Raw genomic sequence first — 20,681 nt, 5'->3', positions numbered from 1 at the left:
ATAAGAAGAACATAAAACATCAACCTAAATCAAAAACTAATTCGGAACCTTCCCCACAAGATCAGCCAGACGATAGGAAAGAAATTAAAGATAAAGAAACTGAAAAACAAACCAGAAATAATTCCCCTCAACCTGGGACAAGCAAGGATTTAGATTACTAACAGACAACAAAAAAAATGATAAAGAAAAAAATAAATTTAACTTTTCAAAATATCCAGAGTTATTAAATTCAAGAGCAAACGTTCCAGATAAATCGCGAATACTTCCCAAAAATTAGGACTACAGAAATTCAAACCATTCAGGATAGACCACATCCCTTTAGAAAAATTCCATAAACTCTCCGAAGGAAGAAGAACATCCAGAAAAAAATAACCCAAAATTATGGAACCATAGCCATAGCCATTTTTTGGTTAACTCCTGTATAGATTTTTATTAAAATTATTTGCCTTGTATATGTTACAGATACAAAAAACAAATTCTAGCAACGAAATTCCAAGAGATGCCAATCCAAAAGTTTTGTTCATCCCTTACAAAACTTCTTCAGGGGATGGAGTAGTTATAGTACAACGACCGCTACCATCCAGTATATTCTACCACGTGGAATCAACACGAGGCTACGCCGCGTCGCAGCGTTGAACATTCTGGACCTAATTGCGACGTATTGGACAGCAAGATCAGCAATTATAAAATTATAAAACACCATGTAAAAATCAATATTTTTCAGTCTGATTAATAGACCAGGGCCCATCTGTAAAAATATTAGTACATTTGGACGTTGAGAGGTGACTCAAATTTTTTTGCAGAAATTGCTTGAAAATAACTCAATTAATAATATTTGAGTTATCCTCCCTCTCAAAAAGGTCCGGAACATTGTTTAAATAATCAAAATGTCAAAAAATGAAGGAAAAATTCGATTTTGTTCTTCGTTTTTTGATTATAACTTTAAGAGTATTCATTTCCGAGAAAAGTGGTATTGACATAAAAGTTGTGTAATTAAATTTCAGACAATATAGAGTTGTAAAATTTAATAAAAAATTTTGGTCTTGGTAAAAGGTATATTATTTTAAAAAGCCCTATAGGGCTACAAACATCGAACAGAACGTTTTCGCTCTAAAAAGAGCATCATCAGTGTTGCCTAAAATAAGTATAACCATATTAATTATCAAAATGTTGAACTTAAAGTGATGACCAAGGTAGAATCAAAGTTTGGTTATACTTACAAGAACATGGTGAGCCAACCAAAAAATACGAAGGTCAAAGCCTTTCAAAAATGGACTAAAAGTCACATCAAAATGCTAACATAGCAAATTCCAAAGGATGGATATAATCCCTAAGGATATGGCCCTAGGATAACATATGACTCCCACACGTTGTAAGTGGGTCAAAGGTAACAAATTAGGTCATTATGTTACAAGAGCTGACAGGCAACTAAGATGTGAGATATCAAAAGCGAATCTGTCTGATGTCAAGACAACAATTGTCAATGGAACTTGAAGTATCATGAAAAATTGGTTACACAGCTACTAAATTTATAGTTGTTTATAGTACAAGCAATGATAACAGCTAACATCAGTGTGTTGGAATTATAAAAATAAAGAGTTAGTGAGAATAGATTATCTAGATGTAAAATAGAAGGGGGGAATTTGAGTACCCACTTTCCCCCTTCTATTTTACATCTAGATAATCTATTCTCACTAACTCTTTATTTTTATAATTCCAACACACTGATGTTAGCTGTTATCATTGCTTGTACTATAAACAACTATAAATTTAGTAGCTGTGTAACCAATTTTTCATGATACTTCAAGTTCCATTGACAATTGTTGTCTTGACATCAGACAGATTCGCTTTTGATATCTCACATCTTAGTTGCCTGTCAGCTCTTGTAACATAATGACCTAATTTGTTACCTTTGACCCACTTACAACGTGTGGGAGTCATATGTTATCCTAGGGCCATATCCTTAGGGATTATATCCATCCTTTGGAATTTGCTATGTTAGCATTTTGATGTGACTTTTAGTCCATTTTTGAAAGGCTTTGACCTTCGTATTTTTTGGTTGGCTCACCATGTTCTTGTAAGTATAACCAAACTTTGATTCTACCTTGGTCATCACTTTAAGTTCAACATTTTGATAATTAATATGGTTATACTTATTTTAGGCAACACTGATGATGCTCTTTTTAGAGCGAAAACGTTCTGTTCGATGTTTGTAGCCCTATAGGGCTTTTTAAAGTAATATACCTTTTACCAAGACCAAAATTTTTTATTAAATTTTACTTGTAATTAATGGTATACAGCCAGCTACAGGAAATTCTTCCTAGTGGATTAATATAGAGTTGGTTGAAAATTTAAAAAATAGTCACCCTTGTTGCAAAATAGCAATAATTGGGAAAAAACTATACAAAAGAAGTATTCGCATTTTACGTTTTTCAACCATTTATGCTAAACTTAGGAAGGACCTTCAAATTTCACCCAGAAAAACTATATGATACAGTTAAATAATACTATAAATTTCATTAAGATCGGTTCTATAGATTTTGCAAAATAAATTTTGCAATCCAGCTTTCGCAAAAAAAAATTCATTTTTTCAAACTGGTACAGGACTGAAAATAAAGCAGATAGCAAGTTGAATTTTTTTTTTTTATAGAAGTGTACTGTACCTTTCATTCTCAATTTGCAAAACTAAAATCGATTAACCACCACGGCGTCAGGAATTTTTTTAAATAAACATTAATTATTGGTGTTGCGCGCAGGACACCGGATAGTTTGCTCTGATTGGGCATTCCAATGACCTTTGATAATTATTGATACATTTTAATTTTTATTACATTTCGATATAAATAAATAAATTTGTTTATTGCAAAATAAAAACACATACTCTATCCTTTGAAATAAAACTTTTTTTAGCAAAAACTTTCTTTGTTCATATATTTTAACTTGAGAATAAATGTTTATTATTTTTAAACATATACAATTGTTTAAACAATATTTCACAAACAATAATAAAATTAGTTTGATTTTTGTGGAATTAAAATATTAAAATACAACAAAATATAGAGTAAGAAAATAATATATTAGATGAAGATTGGAAGAAATTTTGGTGGAAATCAAATTCATGTGAATCAAACACCGCTGTCCTGCGCGTAGCACCAATAATTAATGTTTATTTAAAAAAAATCCTGACGCCGTGGTAGTTAATCGATTTTAATTTTGCAAATTGCAAATGAAAGGTACTGTACACTTCTATACGCAAAAAAAATTTCAACTTGCTATCTGCGTTATTTTCAGTCCCGTAAAATTTTTAAAAAATGAATTGTTTTTGCGAAAGCTGGATTGCAGAATTTATTTTTCAAAATCTATTGAACCGATTTTAATGAAATTTCCAGTATTCTTTTACTGTATCATAAAGTTTTTCTGGGTAAAATACGAAGGTCATAAGTGTAGCATAAATGGTTGAAAAACGTAAAATGCGAATACTTGTTTTTGTATGGTTTTTTTCGGAAATATTGCTATATTGCAACAAGGGTGACTATTTTTTCAACTTTTAACTAATTTTATATTATAGGAAATTTAATTACGCAACTTTTATGTCAGTACTTCTTTTCTGGGAAATGAATACTTTTAAAGTTATAATCAAAAAACGAAGAAAAAAATCGAATTTTTCCTTAATTTGTTGACATTTTAATTATTTAAACAATGATCCGGACCTTTTTGAGAGGGAGGATAACTCAAATATTATTATTTGAGTTATTTTCAAGCAATTTCTGCAAAAAAATTTGAGTCACCTCTCAACGTCCATCTCAAAACAGATGGGCCCTGGACTATAAAATCTCTAAATAAAAGTCTAATTTAAATGTTAAAGTAAAGTCTGTTTTTAAATTATTGGGTTGTATCTAAAATCTTTGTTTGTCGAAATAAAAGTTTTAATTGTGAAGTTCAGTTTTTTAAAAAAGTGTTTTTCCAAAGAACATTCATAATTCGGGGAATCAGTCCGCATTTTGGTTTTACAATTGGTTATGTAACGCGGCATCTTCTACCATTTCTCTCAATTCGTTCCTGTTTTTGCTTATGGTTACCCATTCTCTGACTCCTATCTTCTTAAGGTCCTCGACTATTTGGTTCTCCCATCTAGTTTTGGGTCTTCCTTGTGGTCTGCCTGATACATGTCTCCATTAAGAAATTTTCTTGATAACGGCTTCTGAATTTCAATATGAATTTAATTTTATTGTATGAAATCTAAAAAAAATAATGAATATAAAAAAATATTTTATTTTTATAGCAGCATCCCTCAATATTTGGCTCCCCGGGCAGTCATCCAGCTTTCCTGCCACTTTATCCCTCCCTCTCTTTGAATAAAGTCGTCCTAGAAACCCAACTCATTTAACCCTATAGGGGTCGATTTGTTCGGTTTTCCGAAAAACGTAGTGCGACATATTCTTTTATGGTAAAACTAGATATATTATGTAGATTCAGAATTTTCTATTGTTGACAGCGTTCGTGGTGGTTTCAAGCCTTTAGGTGTTGATTAAATAAAATACAATAAAATTAAGATTAAATAAAATTAAACAAAACTAAATAAAATTAAATAAAATTAATAAAAATTAAATAAAATTAAATCATATTAAACAGAATCAAATAAAATAAAAAAACTAGATAAAATTAAATAAATAACAAATTATTGATATAGAGATTAAATTAATATTAAATAAAATTAAATGAAATTAAATAAAATTAAATAAAATTAAATAAAATTAAATAAAATCAAATAAAATTAAATAAAATTAAATTAAATTCCATAAAATAAAAAAAAATTAATGAAATAAATCGAATCGGATCGAATCGAATGGTATGGAATTAAATCGGATCGAATTGAATCATAATCGAATCGGTCTCCTTTTTTGTTGACATTCATATTGATTTTTATTTTTAGGCATCTCCTCACTAGGACTATACCTACATTCCCATGATGCCCTTGGCAACCCAACTCATCCAATCGTATCACCCGACGTGATGCTGAACTTCTACGGAAGGTTATCATTCTTCGAGAAGGTCCAAAGTTTTCTGTACAATATTTGGTACAGGATGTTTTATTACTGGTATGCACTTCCTAAGGCAGATAAGATTGCTAGGAAATATTTTGGGGAAGATATGCCTTACTTGGGAGATCTGGAAAGAAATATCAGTTTGTTGTTATTAAATGTGAATCCCATTATTCATAATGCAAGACCTAATGTTCCGAATATCATTGAGATTAATCAAATGCATATCAAGGAGAGAAAACCGTTACCTAAGGTAAGTATTGGTCCGAGAGCTGGTAGACATTTTTAGGTAGGTATTTGGGACAATCTGAAAAATTTTCAGGTAACTCTTCCATAATATTATAATACAAAAATTCAGACCTTGTCCAATACAGATTGTCCATCCTACCGTTTCCAAGAAGGTAGACAAATCACCAGGGGATATATCCTCTATGTCGGTAGGTGTAGGCCAGGGCTCTTCGAACACATACTCTCGTATTTAGTCCGTTCTTTAACAGTAAAATATTGCAAAACCTCTAAATTTTAAAGAACCGCTTGGATTGACATAAAATTTCACATACACATACAGTTCGTCTATTTTACTGACCGTTGCACGTCATTATCTACGCCAGAGATCTAAGTTGACATAGTTGCCAAAGTATAAAAAAATCCTGAATCCATTTTAAATCAAATAGATCACATAAATATTGTAAACGTGGATTACAACAAAACAAATTAATATTCAATGTAAATAAGTAAAACCTTAAGAAATAGAGAACAAGAATTAAGTTGCTACTGCATTGTTAATAATTAAAAAACGGCTCCGAACTCTTGGTATGAAGCCGGTAGGTTTCTTTGTATATGTCTACAATAATAACTAAAAAAGTTGTCAGATACCTCGATTATTCCAAGTCGTGATAAAATTAGGTGAAATTTATATTTTTATAGTAGAGGATGTTTTTATAGTAAAGTAAATAATAAAAACAGTAAATATAATAAAACAGATACTTACAGTAAAGAATATAAACAAATATGAAGTGTCATCACCGCAACTGTCAAATAAATGTTACCAATTTATTCTAAAATGTCACCTTCGTTCGATTACAGTTACAGTGTGATTCGAGTAAATGTGCTTCACAAAAACGCTTTATAATCCATTTATACAAATTAAATGAAACATATTATTGTGTATTTCTTTAGGTTAACATTAATAGAGATCTTCAAATATTATTTCTACGCGTATATAATAAAATATGTCTAGTGGCTGTAATGCCAGTGTACTCGGCAAAGTGATTATAAAAAAGAACACACCTACCGCCTAAATATTTCGTGTTGGTATCATGCGACGTCACAGGTTATGACGCGGATGACGTGCAACGGTTAGTAAATTAGATGAAGTATAGCTAACAAGTCAAAGAAAAAAAGTGATATTGTGTCGATATGTGATTTTGCCCTGGGGGTGGTCCCCCCAGGGCAAAACCCCCTCTTGTGGGTGAAAAAATATTCGTCCAAAGAAAGTCAGAAAATGGATAAACTGGCTAATTTTAAGTAACTTTTGTTCTATAGAGTTTATTCACCAAGTCAATACTTTTCGAGTTATTTGGCAGTGAATATGTTCATTTTTTCAACAAAATAACCACGCTTTTAGACGGTTTTTCGCAAATAACTCAAATAGTAAGTATTTTGTAGAAAAAAACATTCTTAGCAAAAATATAGCATGTAAAAATTTTAAAAAAATGGTGTATATATCAAGTCTCTACACCTAGTAGAAGCAAAGTTATATCTAATGAAAAATAGGTTCATATTCGCCAAATTCCAAATGGAAAACTTTAACGTGAAATAAATAAAAATGAAGCACATTTCGGGGAAAACTCATTACAACTTATTGAAAGTGTTTAAAAAAAGGTTCATTTTTTATTTTAAAAAAAATATAGCAACAAAATTAAACAAATTACGCTCAAAATAAAGTTAGTCCCTTTTGGTTTTGGTAAAAAAATCGAGAAAATCACCCCCTAATTAATATCTTAAATGAACTTAATCGTTACGACTTCGCAAGTTTCTTGACTCGTGTATATATTGTTTATATGATTTGTAAGCTTCGTCGGTTCAAAGTCCCTATTATTGAAAGGGCTGTAGTTAAAAGGGGTTGAACGAGTCACTGATCACGAATGTATGCAAATTTAGAAACACCAAATCTTAATCAATTTTTGTCTAACAGAAAAACAAAAAAATACATGATATTCAGAAAAGTAAATCTGACTTTTCTTGTTTTTATTATATTTTTAAAAATTTAAATTTTTAAAAATTTTATTTTGAAACCAAATTTTTTCAAAAATAAGTACTTTAAATCGATGAAACTTACAGATCATATAAACACAACATAAGTAAAATAATTTGTGGAGCGGTAACGATTAATTTCATTTAAGTTGCTAATTAGGGGGTGGTCTTCCCGATTTTTTTTTGCAAAAACAAAAGGGACCAATTTTATTTTGAGCGTAACTTGCTTAAATTTAATGCTAGAAACTTTTTGTAAAAACGGAAATAAAGGTTTTTTTAAACACTTTTAAAAAGCTATAATAGGTTTTCCCCAAAAAGTGCTTAATTTTTTGGATATTTCACGTCGAAATATTCTATTTGAAATTTGGTGAATATGAATCTATTTTTCATTGGCTATAACTCTGGTTCTACGAGATCCAGAGACCTAACGCGTACACCATTTTTTTTACTTTTTTATAGGCTATATTTTTGATAAAAACGTTTTTTTTCGACAAAGTACTTACTTTTTGAGTTATTTGCGAGAAAGCCGTCTAAAAATGTGGTTATTTTGTTGAAAAATGAACATATTCACTCACAAATAACTCGAAAAGTGTTGACTTGGCGAAAAAGTTCTATAGAACAAAACTTACTTAAAATGTCAGTTTACCCATTTCCGGACTTATTTTGGACATATATTTTTTCACCCCCAAAAGGGGGTGAAATCACCCCCAGGACAAAAGCACACATCGGCACAATATCACTTTTTTTCTTTGACATGTAAGTTATACGTATGCCAAATTTCATGTCAATCCAAGCGGTTCTTTAAAATTTAGAACAAAAACCGTGAAAGAATGGACTAATTGACGATAACTCTCGTATAAGGACATTCACATAGCATAACTCAGGACATGCTCGACAGTTTCGTCGCCCCCTTCATACTTCCTACACAGAGGTATGTCTACTAGGGTCTAGGACATTTCGCCGTCGCCGTTTCGCCGTCCCCGGTTCGCCGTCGCCGGTTCGCCGTCGCCGGTTCGCCGTCACCATTTCGCCGTCGCCGTTTCGCCGTCGATCCATTTTGCCGTCTCCATTTCGTTGTTAGCATTCGTACTTATAATTTCGGGATGATCATTATAGGTCTGGATCCCGCGTATGAAAAAAAAGTTGATTAATAGCAAGCTGAAAATTTGTTAATAGCTTAAGGGTGTCTAGTCGAATAAACTTTGATATGTGTGAACACTGGAACAGGGGTAGTTTTAATTGTGGAACAGGTTAAAAATTTGGAACGGTCACAGCACGAAAACGGCACATTTATTTTGTCCGACAGAACAGACTTAAACTCTTCGAACAGAGATTAAACTCTCATGCAAAAATCAGACTGCTATTTATCACCAAATGGGCGTTTTAATGAGTGGAACATGTAGAATATGTCAAATGACAGGAATTATGACAGGTAATAAATAGCAGTCTGATTTTTTCATGAGAGTTTAATCTCTGTTCGGAGAGTTTAAGTCTGTTCTGTCGAACAAAATAAATGTGCCGTTTTCTTGCTGTGACCGTTCCAAATTTTTAACCTGTTCCACAATTAAAACTACCCCTGTTTCAGTGTTCCCATATATCAAAGTTTATTCGACTAGACACCCTTAAGCTATTAACAAATTTTCAGCTTGCTATTGATCAACTTTTTTTTCATACGCGGGATCCAGACCTATTACTTGTATATAAGTTTTGAATGGTTTTCGAACGATTATATACTATCACTTTTGCATAATGAAGTTTTTTATTTTTGATACAGTAAAAAAAATTGAAATTGAAATCCCTTTTCTCAATATTGTTTATTTCCGGGAATCTGATAATAGTCGTATTTATCTATTTAATGATGTATTCTAATTATACTCTTGTTTATTGTCCTTAATTTCCTAGAAATAATAGGTTAAACCTAAAATTACAAAGAATAGGTGACTAATAAAGGTTGGCAGGTACATCAGGTACCGTTAACAGATTATTATCTACTTAATGATGTATTCTAATTATACTCTTGTTTATTGTCCTTAATTTCCTAGAAATAATAGGTTAAACTTAAAATTACAAACAATAGGTGACTATTAAAGGTTGGCAGGTACATCAGGTACCATTAACAGATTATGTCCCTTTTCCTCATTTCTCTCTTTTGATTTACTATATAAGCGCAGAATTCATCTGAGGAGTTCAGTCGTATCTTGAAAGTGTTTGCGATAATTACGAACTTAATTATGAACCGACAAATTCTATCTACTAGAGGAAAGCCAAAATTTAGTTCAGATGGTTTTATTTATGTTTTTGATGCCCTTAGCAAAAATGACGATGAAATTAGATTTTGGAGATGTGAGAGAAGAGGCATGTGTAAGGCAAGAATTCACACTAAAAATGGTGAAATAATAAAAAAAGGTTAACCTGCACTTTCACGACGCCTCGGCTGTGGATGTAGAGGTTGCCCAAATAGTAACAACCATTAAAAGACAAGCAGAAGATACAATGGAAGGAACAATTCAGGTAATTTTCAATTTATTCTAATAAATGTTCTTATTTTCAACAATATTTTACTTTGAAATTTTCATTGATTGATTCATTTTTTTTTATTTTAGGTAGTCAACGAATGTTTGAATAATACCAGTCAGGCTTCTCAAGCTCGACTTTCAAATAGTTGCGCACTGAGGAAGACCATCAGACGAAAACGCAACTAAATTCAAGCTGCACCGCCAAACCCTGTTAATTTGGAAGAATTGCGGATACCGGAACATTACAGGATTTATGAAATGTCCGATGGCGTGAAAGAAAATTTTCTTTTGGCAGACAATGGAGAAGGGTCCAACAGAATATTGATTTTCGGGAGAGACAGCTGACTACAGCATTTGCAAACTTCGCCCATATGGTTTGCCGATGGTACATTTTCAATAGCACCGCCGCTTTTTTCCCAAGTGCACACCGTGATGACAACTAAAAATAATGGGGTCCACCCTATATTTTACGCCCTTTTGCCAAACAAATCACGAGCTACTTATAGCCGTATGTTTGATCTAATAAAGAATTTGAAGCCAAATCTGAGCCCTACTGCGATCCATTGCGACTTTGAGCAGGCAGCATTCGCAGCCATGGAATATTGCTTCCCAGGAGTAAATATCAACGGATGCTTCTTCCACTTAGCACAAAACATGAAGAAGCATGTGGCACAATTGGGCCATCTTACAGAATACAATAACGACGCCCAATTTGCCTTAAATTGTAAGATGGTGACATCCTTGGCATTCGTTCCAGTTCGTCATTTAGATCAGGCCATTGATGTGTTGGAAAACGCTTTACCTGTTGTGCTTCAACCACTGTTGGATTGGTTCGAAGACAATTACGCAGGACGTATGAACAGGTAACTAAAAAGTGTACTTCTTCAGAAATTCCAAAATCTGTATATCATTTTATTAATTATTTATAGACGAGGAGATGGTAAACGCCCTCCATTATTTCCCCAGGAGAGGTTAATTCTCTATCAAAGGACGATGAATAGGGAGGATCGAATCAACAATTACGCGGAGGCAGCACACAGAAGGCTTCAAACAGAATTAGGAGCCGACCACCCTACAATATGGAAATTTATCGACAGCCTCCGTAAGGTGCAGAAGGGTAGGGACTTCACTATGAACAATTAGTTGCTGGGAATCTTCCACCCTTGAAAATGAAAAAATATAGGGACGCGGATGAGCGAATTTTAAGATTAGTCCGAAACTTCAATGCCGATGGAGATATTTTAGAATATCTTAGAGGACTTGTCCATAATTATGAAATTTAATTTTTTAAATATTTTTAATACTGTAAATATTTTATTTAATATTTTATATAAAAAAAGTTAGTATGTTATCACGTTCTTGCGACATTTAGTATAAAAAAAGTTAGTATGTTATCACGTTCTTGTAAACTTAACCAATGCCGGGATGGCAACGGCGAAACGGCCGACGGCGAACTGGCTCGACGGTGAAACGTCCCAGTCCGTGTCTGCTAGCCCCAGTGTGTGGAGGTGTTTGCTTAGTTGACAATGACCTGTTAAAAAACCAACTCTAAAGCGTAGGTTTTTCCTGGTCATTCTCAAGTACTTTTCTGATGCTGACTTCCCAAGGTTCCTTAGTGTTACCTTGGCAAGTCTACATCCTGGCCCTTCTTCCTAAGGCCCTGAGAGATTTAGGCCTACTGCCCTCCTAGCTAGCTAGTCAGCAATGCAATGCTTTCTTCAATTGGCATAAAGCTAGCCTTACCAAAAGCAGAACATGAGGGAAGAGCAGGCTACTTAATTTACAACTTCATTAACTCCTACGATCATCCCAAATTAGGCCTGGATCCCGCGTAACAAAAAAAGTTGATTAATAGCAAGCTGAAAATTTCTTAATAGCTTAACGGTGTCTAGTCGGACACATTTTGATGTATTGGAACACTGGAACAGGGGAAGCTTTAATTGTGGAGAATTTGGAATACGAAAACGTCCCATGTATTTTGTCGGACAGAACTTCCAATTGATTTGTTACCTTTTCATTAAACTCTCATGCAAAAGTCAGACTGGTATTTATCACCAACTGGGCATTTTGATAAGTTCGATACGTGGAATATGTCAAATGACAGGAATTATGTTGGTGATAAATAGAAGTCTGATTTTTTTATGACAGTTTAATGATAGGTTAACAAATCAATGGGAAGTTCTGTCCGGCAAAATACATGGGACGTTTTCGTAGTCTGATGTTCCAAATTTTTAACCTGTTCCACAATTAAAACTTCCCCTCTTCCAGTGTCCCCGTACGTCACAGTTTGTCCGACTAGACACCGTTAAGCTATTAACAAATTTTCAGCTTGCTATTATCAATTTTTTTGGTACGCGGGATCCAGGTCTAAATACATTAATAGCAGACTACTGCACTATTTGATTCTTTTTAGGATATACAAGAATACCTAGACTCCGCTTTACAAGGAGTAGTTTACTTCAGTTTGGGATCAAACGTAAAAAGTGCCAATTTGACTGAGCAAATAAGGAAAGAAATTGTTGCTGCATTGGGAGAACTACCTTACAATGTTTTATGGAAATGGGAAACTGACTATCTTCCCGATAAACCTGATAATGTAATGACAAAAAAGTGGTGCCCTCAACAGGATATTCTTGGTAAGTCGTAGTTTTTAATACTTTTTGTTTGTATAATTTTTCCTCTATTACTACTTCGTCTTTTTTCCATTTTTATAACACACGTAATTATAATATAAAAAAATTAAAATTCATTTTTATTTTATATTAAATATTATATTGTAATTGTGTATAATAAACCTAGGTCTCTGTAGTAGACCATTTAAATAAACAATTATTATTTTGTGAATAAAAGAACTCTTGATATTTTGCTATACGTTAAATTATGTTTTAGCACATCCAAATATTAAGGTGTTCGTTATGCAGGGAGGATTACAATCTATAGAAGAAGCTATAACGTTAGAAGTACCTTTTGTAGGAATCCCTTTAATAACTGACCAACATGCCAACGTCAAAAGAATAGTAGAATTGGGGCTAGGTGTTAAAGTTGACTACAAAACCTTGACGAAGGACATTCTGCAGAATGCTATTATGGAGGTAGCGCAGAATCCAACGTAAGCTCAAAGTATTATTTGTCTTCTCAGTTAAAGAGAATTTGTTTTGTCATTTTTTACTTTTAAACGTGTATTTTTCTAGCTAAGCGCTTTCAGTTTCAAACCCACATTCAGAGCTATGATTCAATTTTAAAAAGTACCACTAAAAAATGGAGGAGGTGTAATGAAAATTACATTTATTAAATAACTTTTGTTTGACGTTTTAATTAAAATTAAAGATTAAAAGAAAGAAAAATTTGTTGTTGAAAATTCTGGGAAAAATTCTCAGAACCTGATCTTTTTAGGTTGTTTACTTTCCTTCAAATTTCAACAGGAATTTTAAAAGGGACCTCTATAGATACTATCTGTGGTTGAAGAAACATTGTTTGAAATGATATTACTGCCACCCTGAGTATTAATTTGCTTTAAAGTCTGAAACAAATTCTTTCAATGTTTTACTTATTGCAAAACCTGTACCCAGCAATCTGTTACTGCCTCCGTTATTGAAAAATATATAGTCGTCTATTTCCTGGCTACCTTGCCCTAATTGTTTTGTCTTTTGTAGAGCTACTAGATCAAACTTACATCTCCTAACTTCGTTTATTAAATGCTTCAACTTTCCTTGCTGATAGGATCCTCTTATATTCCAAGTTGCTGCTTTTACCATTTCTTCTGTTATTTTATTAATTTGTTTTTTGCTTCCCTTTTTTCGTATCCGTGTTTCCTGCGGTGTCGTCTTTGTCGATTCATCTTCGTCTGCATCTGATTCTAGTTTTTTGAGATGTCTTCTTTTATTTTTTCCAATTGCTCACTTTCTTTGTTCCATTTCCATAGTTCATTGTTTATTATTAATCTCTGGTACTAGATAGATAGTTACTAACTTTATAGAATATTGGTGTCATTGCACTAAAAATTACTTCGCTTCACAATAGTTTACTTTTAATTTTGCATATATATGTTCATAGACATTTGCGTGCCAAACAGCGGAGTCAAAAATATAAATTATTTTACTTTTGACTCTATTTTTTGGTCGCAAGGGTATAAAACGAACACTCTCTGAAGAATGTGCTTTATTATTGCTCATTTTGACCACTTTTCACTACCACAACGTAACAGTAAACAAATACCCCACGTCTAATAAAATAGCCACTCTTATACTGACGTATCGTCTAACAGACTACGCTTAACTTTTATTGTCGGATAATTTCGGTTCAGTCCGAGATCTATTTTTAATATTTGGCAAATACGTTGGTTTTAAGGCTATTTAAAAGCACACTGATGTAACACTAAATCTTTTATTACTTACGGTCGATATTCCAGTTTTAAAAACAGCCGTAGTCTGGTAGACTACGAGTCAGTACTTAAGTACCCTTTCAGACTGTGACACTGGTGTCTGACACCGGTGTTCGCCACTGTGCAGCAAAGCATTGTTTTAAATAAACGACTACAGATGAGCCACTTTGAGTGTCTGGCTGATTTTAGTGGCTCATGCTTTGCTGCAATTGAAAACCGGTCACGGACACCGGTGCCTTGGTCTAAAAGGGTACTAAACGGCTTTAAGGGTTAATTTATTATTTTTATCGTAGATATAAGGAAGAAGTTAGAAAAGCAAAAAGTATACTATTGGACGAACCCATGAAGGGAGTCGAAAAGGCAGTTTGGTGGATAGAGTACGTTATCAGACACAAAGGCGCCAAACATCTGAGAAGTCCAGCAGCAGACATGTCGTTCTGCGAGTACTTCATGGTTGATGTTGTACTATTTCTGTTGACATGTATCACAGTTGTTTTATACTCTGCATATAAATTACTGACTGTGCTAAGGTCTATGTTAAGGAGTTTAAAGAAGATTAAAAAGCAATAGTTTTCAATTTCAGTAGATATGCGGCAAAATAAACAGTACTGAAATGAATATTTGAAATGTTTAGTACATACATGTATTATTTATACAATAATATTTACATATACCCTTGCACACGTTATTCAAGACGACGCACGCGACGTTCCCGATAATAATGATGTTCAAGATGCCCTCCGTTCAGTTTCAAGCATTTTTCGTAGCGTTCACGAAAGTTCTCAATAATGTCTGTGAACGAAGGCTGTTGAATGGCACAAAAAAAATCTTTAATTTTAGTCTGAAATGTCAGACATAGGTCATTTTATTTTAATCAATGGTTTTTATCATATCAACAGCGAAAACCATTTTCTCGGACAAAAATATTCGGCCATATGACGCGTCTGACAAGCTAAATATGTCAAATTTATGAAAATAATAAATTTATTACCACATAACTAATTTTAACAGAATCTACTATAAAACTTTTTTACAATAATGTGGTAACCTTGTCGGACAATTTTCACGGGGCATATGCGCAGTCGAATGCGCCGAACATGTCAATTTCCTGGATTTTTTTTATTTACGACCATTTTTCCGACAAAAATAGAAGGTTATTTATAAGTAATTATATTCTAAATAAAAAAGTGTCCGACAAAAATATTGGGGAAATCGACAGTCGGACAAAAAATGCTTGTATAAAATTGACAACTTCGTAACAGATTGACACTATCCCACTACCATAATGCTCCAAGCTTCAAATTTGTTCGAATCCACCCAAATAACAAGTACAAAAAGTTTCGACGGCGTGGTCATAAAAAATAATTTTATATGTGGGCCCAAGGACTGTCATATTTATAATGAGTGCGATGAGTATCTGCCACGCGAAATATGGCGATCCCCAAAATGATTGTGCAGCATTCGAAAAGAATCCCTGGCAGTGTTACAGGGTGCTCCATCCTGTTGAAACCATTTTTAATTAGCTGTTAGGTTTCTGGCACGACAAAATCACTAAAGGTCATGTAGAAATGACGTCATATTCTGTTGAATATGAAGTACGAAAAATAGCCTCCTTCGGCCTTCCTCATATGTACGCAGCAGGTGGCGTTAGGACTTGCTAAGACATGCTTCCATACAGCCATGATGTGAACAAGTCAAATTGAGTTCAATGGTACCTCGAGCGTGTAACATTTGATATTTTAAACAACCATGTTTAAATTCACACCATTTTTATATGTTCCTATGACGGATTTTATAAAGGGTTTTTACCCAAATATTTTTTACTTTGGTGGTTAGCATGTTAGATTCAAGAAGACACTGATGATGATCGGTCAACCGATTGAAAACTAGTTCTGTTTGTTCTGTGATGTAGCCCTGTATAAGAATTTTAAGAAATATACCTTTTATATATAATTTCATGGTTATTAACAAATTATGGAAAAATTAGGTTTTTCTCAGGTATTACTAGAAGTCCTGTAAAGAAATTGATAGTGTTAATGTCTTCTCTGGTATATTTTTGGTCGCTGAATCGAATGCGACTAGTCGCAATTACACAAAATATGTTTTTATTTTGTAAATAACAAAATTGTTTATTCGCCGAAAAGCTCGAATAATGTGCTATCTACAGCAAGTTAGTAGTCTTTTTCGTAGTATTTTTATACGCTGAATTGTTTGCCACTAGTCGTGATAGCTAAAACCACTTTCCGACTTTGTTATTAATAAATTATTACAAAAATAACGGTTTATAGTACGTTTACTCACGGTTTTTGCTCTAAATTTTAAAAAACCATTTGGATTGACGTCAAATTTGGCATACACGTAGCTAACATGTCAAACAAAACAAGTGATATTGTGCCGATATGTGCTTTTACCCTGGGGGTGATTTTCACCCCTTTTTGGGGGTGATTTTCACCCCTTTTGGGGGTGAAAAAAGAAACCTTTAAAATAAGTCCGGAAGCGGATAAACTGATTGAATCTAAGAAACTTTTGTTCTAAACAGTTTTTTCACTTTTCGAGTTATTTGCGAGTCAATACTTTTCGAGTTATTTGCGAGTCAATATGTTCATTTTTCAACAAAAAAAACACGTTTTTGGTGGTTTTATAAGCAATTTTGAACTGATGAAACTTGCAGATCATATAATTACAACATAATAGGCCTGGATCCCGCGTACCAAAAAAAAGTTGATTAATAGCAAGCTGAAAATTTGTTAATAGCTTAACGGTGTCTAGTCGGACAAACTATGATGTACGCGAACACTGGCACAGGGGAAGTTTTAATTGTGGATCAGTTTAAAAATTTGGAACGTCAGATTACGAAAACGTCCCATGTATTTTGTCGGACAGAACATCCAATTGATTTTTTCCCTTTCATTAAACTCTCATGCAAAAATTAGACTGCTATTATTAACCAACATGATTCCTGTCATTGGATATGTTCTTCGTGTTCCACTCATTAGAATGCCCAGTTGGTGATAAACACCAGTCTGATTTTTGCATGAGAGAATGAAATGGTAACAAATCAATTGGAAGTTTTGTCCGAAAAAATACATGAAACGTTTTCGTAGTCTAACGTTCCAAATTTTTAACCTGTTCCACAATTAAAACTTCCCCTGTTCCAATGTTCCCGTACATCAAAGTTTGTCCGACTAGACACCGTTAAGCTATTAACAAATTTTCAGCTTGCTATTAATCAACTTTTTTTTGATACGCGGGGTCCAGGTCTATAAGTAAAACAACTTGTGAAGCGGTAACGATTAATTTCATTTGAGATGCTAATTAGGGGGTGATTTTCCAGTTTTTTTTACCAAAAAAAGGGACTAACTTTATTTTGAGCTTAACTTGCTTATTTTTGATACTAGATACTTTTTCAAAAACCAGAATACAGTTTTTTAAAGGCTTTAAAAAAGTTGTAATAATTTTCCTCAAAAATTGCTTCATGTTTTGGTTATTTTATGTTGAAATATTCGATTTGAAATTTGACGAATATAAACCTGTTGTTCATTAGCTAAAATTCCGCTCCTACTGGGTCTACGGACCTCACACATACATCATTGTTTTCATTTTTTTTATATTCTATATTTTTGCTAAGAATTTTTTTTTTTGAAAAATAACATATTCACTCATAAATAACTCGAAAAGTATTGACTTAGTGAAAAAACTGTAGAGAACAAAAGTTGCTTAGAATTAATCAGTTTATCCACTACCGGACTTATTTTAAAGGTTTCTTTTTTCACCCCCGAAAAGGGGTGAAATTCCACCCCAAGGTAAAAGCACACATCAGCACAATATCACTTGTTTTGTTTGACATGTTAGCTACGTGTATGCCAAATTGCCTGTTAATCCAAGCGGATTTTTTTTTAATTTAGAGCAAAAACCGTGAGTAAACATACTATAAACCGTTATTTTTGCAATAATTTATTAATAACAAAGTCGGAACGTGGTTTAAGTTATCACGACTAGTGACAAGCGATTTAGCGTATAAAAATACTATAAAAGAGACTACAAACAAAATAATGTTATTAACAAAATAAGAATATATTTTGAGTAATCGCGACTAGTCGCATTCGATTCAGCGACCAAAAATACACCAGAGAAGACCTTTACACTATCAATTTAGTTACAGGGCTTCTACTAATTCCTGAAAAATACCTAATTTTACCATAATTTGTTAATAACAATTAAATGCACCATATTTGGGCTTCCAGACCACTTCCATTGGATTCAGCGACCCAAAAAACCTATAATACCATCATCAAATCACGGCGAGCTAGAATTTTCCACGGGACCCCCTATGTTGCGACTAGACTATGTTATTCGGAGGCTTTTTCATAAACTTAAGCCTAAATGCGTTGACTGTTTTTGCGACCTTTCTGAAGCAACACAACATTCACATACGTTCTAACAATGTTCAGAAACATTTCTGCTGATGACACATACATTTTATCCCAAACCTTTTTTTCAGTGCGTCATAGTATGTCGAATTTGCTCTAATGTATTAAGCTCGAAGTGACAGATCAAAACGTACGTCCGTGATTATTATACATATAACTTCGAGAATGATGAATTCGTTGAAGGGTATTTCCATATTAAAGCTACTTATACTTATAAGTAGAAGGTATAATTGGTTGACAATTACAATAGGACCTACTCTAAATAGATAACCAATATATGATGCGAAAAAGATAATTTGAAACAAAAGTATTTATCGTGACAGTACTTTCACAATATTAACGGATAAAATGACAATTGTAATTCTAGATTAAAAATTTGTCAACGACGTAAATATAAATATTTTATGTCATTGGTACATTCGGACATGGTATAGTGAAATTGTATTCTATATTTATTTATTTTCTCCTTAAAATATTTTAAATATTAAATATTTTGGCAAATATTTATATAAATATTGATATTTCGACGCTGTCAAGCCAAAACGGCATAAACGACATTAACTTGATTTTTCAGGAAACACAAAAAACTAATTATTTTTATTTATACCAATTCTGCTTATCTGCAGAGTAATTAAAAAAAATTGGTGATTTTTTTTTTCAAATTTTAATACATTGTGAACATTAATGTGGCTGAAAATACTGTCTGAAATAAATTAAAAACTATAAAATGGCACTTATGTCCAATCAAGATATAACATTGGTGAATATGCCAAACTTACCTCTGGCGTTTGTGTCGATCGAATCGTTGTAAGGTTAGTCAATATTGCGCTTAAAAGGGATATATGCCATTAATGAAAAAAGAAACGAAAATCAAAAATTGTCGTTTATGCCAACAAGAAAAATGATGAAATTACGAAAATTTTTGATAGGTTTTATTTTTTATTAATCAAAAATACATTCTAAGTTAAAAACAAAACCTTAAATTCTTTAAACATGTTTCGGTGCTAGGATGAAATACTTAAAAGTAAATATGAAATACTTAAAAGTGGATATCTAATAATAAATAGTGAATTCTAATTCATAATCACTGTCAATATTTGGTTCAACATCCGTATTGCTTTGATTGCTTGTATTTTCCTTATTTTGATCACTACTTATACCGGCATCCACACCATTATCTGCTGCTAAGTTGAAACATGATGTGAGATCGTGACTAAATATTTCTTCTTCTACTGCAACGTCTGGTGGTTCCTCAAAAATTATAATGTCATTGCTAAAAATCTTCTGCAATGTTGGCATTATAAATGTCATAAACCTCTAAGGGAAATATAGGGGGATTATTGTCAGTCAGTATATCATTTTGTACTGATTCGGTATATGTTTTATTTTCATTTAGTAAGGCCATTATTTTTTTACTTCTGCTATTCATGTGCAACAAAAAAATGGCATAAACGATAAAAATCGATCGCCATTTTTAGCTATATAAAATTGATTTGAACTCTATGCTGTAATACAAAATGAATTGTTCATCACACTAGTACAAAGTTACAATAGAATATTTTAAAATAAACTTTTTATTTGCGCAATTTTTAAATAAGAAACCTGCATAAGAATACCATTGAGGAATGGTACTTGTGTCAACCACGATGTAAATATGTGGTTTTGGCATAAACGCCTCATAGTTTTTAAAGAAATTCAGTGTGTTTACGCTTCAAAAATCAATACAAATTGAAAATATTGCAAAGGTAGATAATACCATGTTACTTATCCATAAAAATTGTAAAACTACATACCTTTACTATTATTACTGGACCGAAATGTACACAATGATAATCGTGGTCATTTTGGCGTTTATGCCGTTTTGGCTTGGCAGCGTCGATTTATATAAACATAAATATAAATATTCTGACAACTGTCAGATTTAACTATAATGTCATGCAGTGATTCCCGACATTCTTAAAATGGATTTAACTAGAATCTCATGCTGTGATTCGCGACATTCTTAAAATCTTGTATGACGTCAAAATTAATGGTGCACTGAAAAAAGGGTTTGTGA

General features: G+C 32.8%; 1 protein-coding gene across 1 annotated transcript in view; it reads left to right on the top strand.

The window, feature by feature from the left end:
- The window catches only part of LOC114325170 (UDP-glycosyltransferase UGT5-like), a 34,461-nt gene extending 19,424 nt beyond the window's left edge, over window positions 1-15,037 (top strand). The window contains exons 2-5 of the mRNA XM_050650097.1: window positions 4,934-5,295; window positions 12,228-12,450; window positions 12,704-12,923; window positions 14,489-15,037. Of these exons, the coding sequence (XP_050506054.1) occupies window positions 4,934-5,295; window positions 12,228-12,450; window positions 12,704-12,923; window positions 14,489-14,765 (1,082 nt within the window). The 3' untranslated portion in view covers window positions 14,766-15,037. The remainder of the gene's footprint in view (window positions 1-4,933; window positions 5,296-12,227; window positions 12,451-12,703; window positions 12,924-14,488) is intronic.
- Window positions 15,038-20,681: the final 5,644 nt, after the last annotated feature.

The sequence above is a fragment of the Diabrotica virgifera genome, chromosome 5 (genome assembly GCF_917563875.1).
Source record: "Diabrotica virgifera virgifera chromosome 5, PGI_DIABVI_V3a".
Lineage (NCBI taxonomy): Eukaryota > Metazoa > Arthropoda > Insecta > Coleoptera > Chrysomelidae > Diabrotica > Diabrotica virgifera.
The sequence above is the reverse complement of the archived record's forward strand: the minus strand, read 5'-3'. Positions and strand labels throughout refer to the sequence as shown.